At 43.3% G+C, this 2,457-nt stretch overlaps 1 protein-coding gene across 1 annotated transcript; it reads right to left on the reverse strand.

Moving 5' to 3' along the window:
• Window positions 1-555: 555 nt before the first annotated feature.
• LOC101002372 (sperm protein associated with the nucleus on the X chromosome N1) lies at window positions 556-2,082 on the reverse strand. The gene is made up of 2 exons (XM_003918380.5): window positions 1,510-2,082; window positions 556-866 (listed from the first exon to the last, which is right to left on the reverse strand). The coding sequence occupies exons 1-2, from the start codon at window positions 1,585-1,587 to the stop codon at window positions 636-638; spliced, it is 309 nt and encodes a 102-aa protein (XP_003918429.1). The 5' UTR covers window positions 1,588-2,082; the 3' UTR covers window positions 556-635.
• Between the last annotated feature and the right edge of the window lie 375 nt (window positions 2,083-2,457).

Consider the following 2,457-nt stretch of genomic DNA (forward strand, 5'->3'; position numbering starts at 1 on the left):
CTCCCAGTGTCCCACACTTGGTAGGCTTCTGCTCCATCTGGTGTTTCTTAACAAGGAAATGCCCTAGTATTGGGACCATGGCCTCCAAACACCATTATTTTTATGTGTGTGACATACTGTCTTACTTTATGTAGGGTGGAGGTTTTTGGTCCTTTTGAGGGGCTTCAGTGGCTCACAGCCTTCGGTGAGTTACAACCCACACCACTATGAGGTATGTGGCCTAGAGGTGGTGATTTTGATGTCTTCATTCTGGAAAGAGTGTCACTGTCACCTACACACAATACATATCTTTTTATATGCCCTTCTACCTATTCACACGCTCCAAGAAACACCAAGTCCTTTTCTTTCTATCTTGTGAGATAAAATTTTAAGAAGAAAATTTTTTTCCAGGAATCAGTTCTCCCCCGGTCCTTATTTACAATGTGGGGCTAACTGTCAACATGTGGCTCTGTCCACCAACCCTACAGGATCTCATATCCCTCCCTTCTGAAATGCCTACATCTTCCCTTCCTTTCTTCACCACCTTCAGAAAACAGGCAGAGATATACACAGTCATCAGCTCCTCCAACTTGATTTTATTGTAATCATTGCCATCAGTGGTGAGGATTTGACCAATTTGGTTTCTCCATGTGAGACTAGTCCTCCCCACCCTCCTGTGAAGATCCTTCAAATGAATCTAGGTCTTCCTCCTCCTCCTCTTGAATTGGATAGATGGTGTTCCCTGGGGATTGGTAATTCTCCACTTGACTTGAACTTATTTTCTTAAACTTCTTGTAGGGAAACATTAATAATGTTGGATATTCTGATGTTTTTGTCTTTTTCAAACTTGGTTTTGGGGCTAAGTCCCTGTTTGGTGTCTCCTGCATCTGGTGAGAAAACAGGGAGAGGCCAGAAAGGCATTATTTTGGGTGAGTAGGATAGAGACTGGATATCAAGGGGGGTCTTTATGAGAAGGAATGCAGGTTGAAGAAGGGGTTTGTGCCAGAGAAGAACAAAGTGGAATCATAGGGTAGGGATCTATGGGGAAGAAGAAGAGGAGTATAGGTAGGGTCATCTGTTAGTCCAAACTGCACAATTGTGTAAGCTGTTTGCTATTTTGCAGACCGTGGTCAAAGTGAAACATTCCATGGGGGTTCAGGCCGGGAGAAACATCCTGCTTAACCACCTGACCACAGGGTTCATAAAGACTCAACTAAAGAAACATCCCTATCATATCTTGCTTAACAGAGTTCTAAGGAACACCACAATGATATTCCACCGGAAAAAGGGCCAAACCACCTGATCATAAGAACATCTTATTAATATCCTGCCGGGCAGCAAGCCATACTGCCCAGCTCCCTCCCACCCATACCTGTAAGTAACCCGGCCTGTAAGTGGCAGTGGACTCTGGTAATAAGCTCGTCCACTTCCACAGGTGTCTGCCATATTCTTGTGTTACTGTTTGAGCCGCCCCTTCTCTGTGTGTCTTTCTTTCACCCATGCCTTCGCTTCAAAACCTAACAATCTTACCTCATCATTTTTGTTGTTGTTGGATTCACAGGGGCTCTTCCTCGTTTCCCCATTGGTGCTTGAAGTTGGCTGTTCCATGATTGTGGTTGGTTGTAGAATGTCTATAGCAGGCTCTTGTAGAGTGCAGACTTCCACAGCTATATTGAAGCTTCCCAGGGGAATGTCCCAGAGCTCTTACCCTCCCTATATATACCCTCCTGGTGACAAGGCAAAGCCACGCCCTTGAGCTTTGTTTGATCATACAGGCAGCGTCCCAGCCAATGGCAGTCCTAGGGTGGCTTTGGCATCACAAAGCACCACTGCTGCCCACTCCCTGGGCTTACAGGGGAGGGGAAAGGGGTGTAGAGGAAACCAAATGCTGTTGTTGTTTCGGCATCCCCTGAAGATGATGCATCCCAAACAGATCTGCCGCCACTCCTCATTTCTCCATGTTTAATGTTCATGGTTCACATGGAAGCTGGAATACATTCATGTTCTGAGTGTTTACACGCAGGATACTACAGTCTAAGATGAACATGTGCAAGACTGTGGGCATAGTTAAGCTTTGTACTGGAGATTGTGTCCAGTGCCAAAAAAAAAAAAAAAGAATTGCATTCCGATTGGAAGGGAGAAGTAAAAGGATCTTTTGTCAAAGACTACATGAGAGTGCATGTAGAACTGTCAATCTAAAAAAATGCTTCTACTGTAATTGAGGTTAGCAAGATTGCAGAGTAAGAGATCAACATATAAATCAATTGTATGTTAATATATATGAAGTTATATATTAGAAGTTTATATATTAGAAGAGACGGTGTTTCAGCCAATGGTAGTCCTAGGGTGGACTGGAAGTTAATTTCAACAACTGAAAGTTGAAACTAAGAACAGTGCAACTTAAAATATCACTAAAAATAGAAAGCCTTAGGAACAAATCTGAACAAAGATGTAAATGACTTGTACACTGAAAACTAC

This window comes from Papio anubis, chromosome X, assembly GCF_008728515.1.
Source record: "Papio anubis isolate 15944 chromosome X, Panubis1.0, whole genome shotgun sequence".
NCBI classification, from domain to species: domain Eukaryota; kingdom Metazoa; phylum Chordata; class Mammalia; order Primates; family Cercopithecidae; genus Papio; species Papio anubis.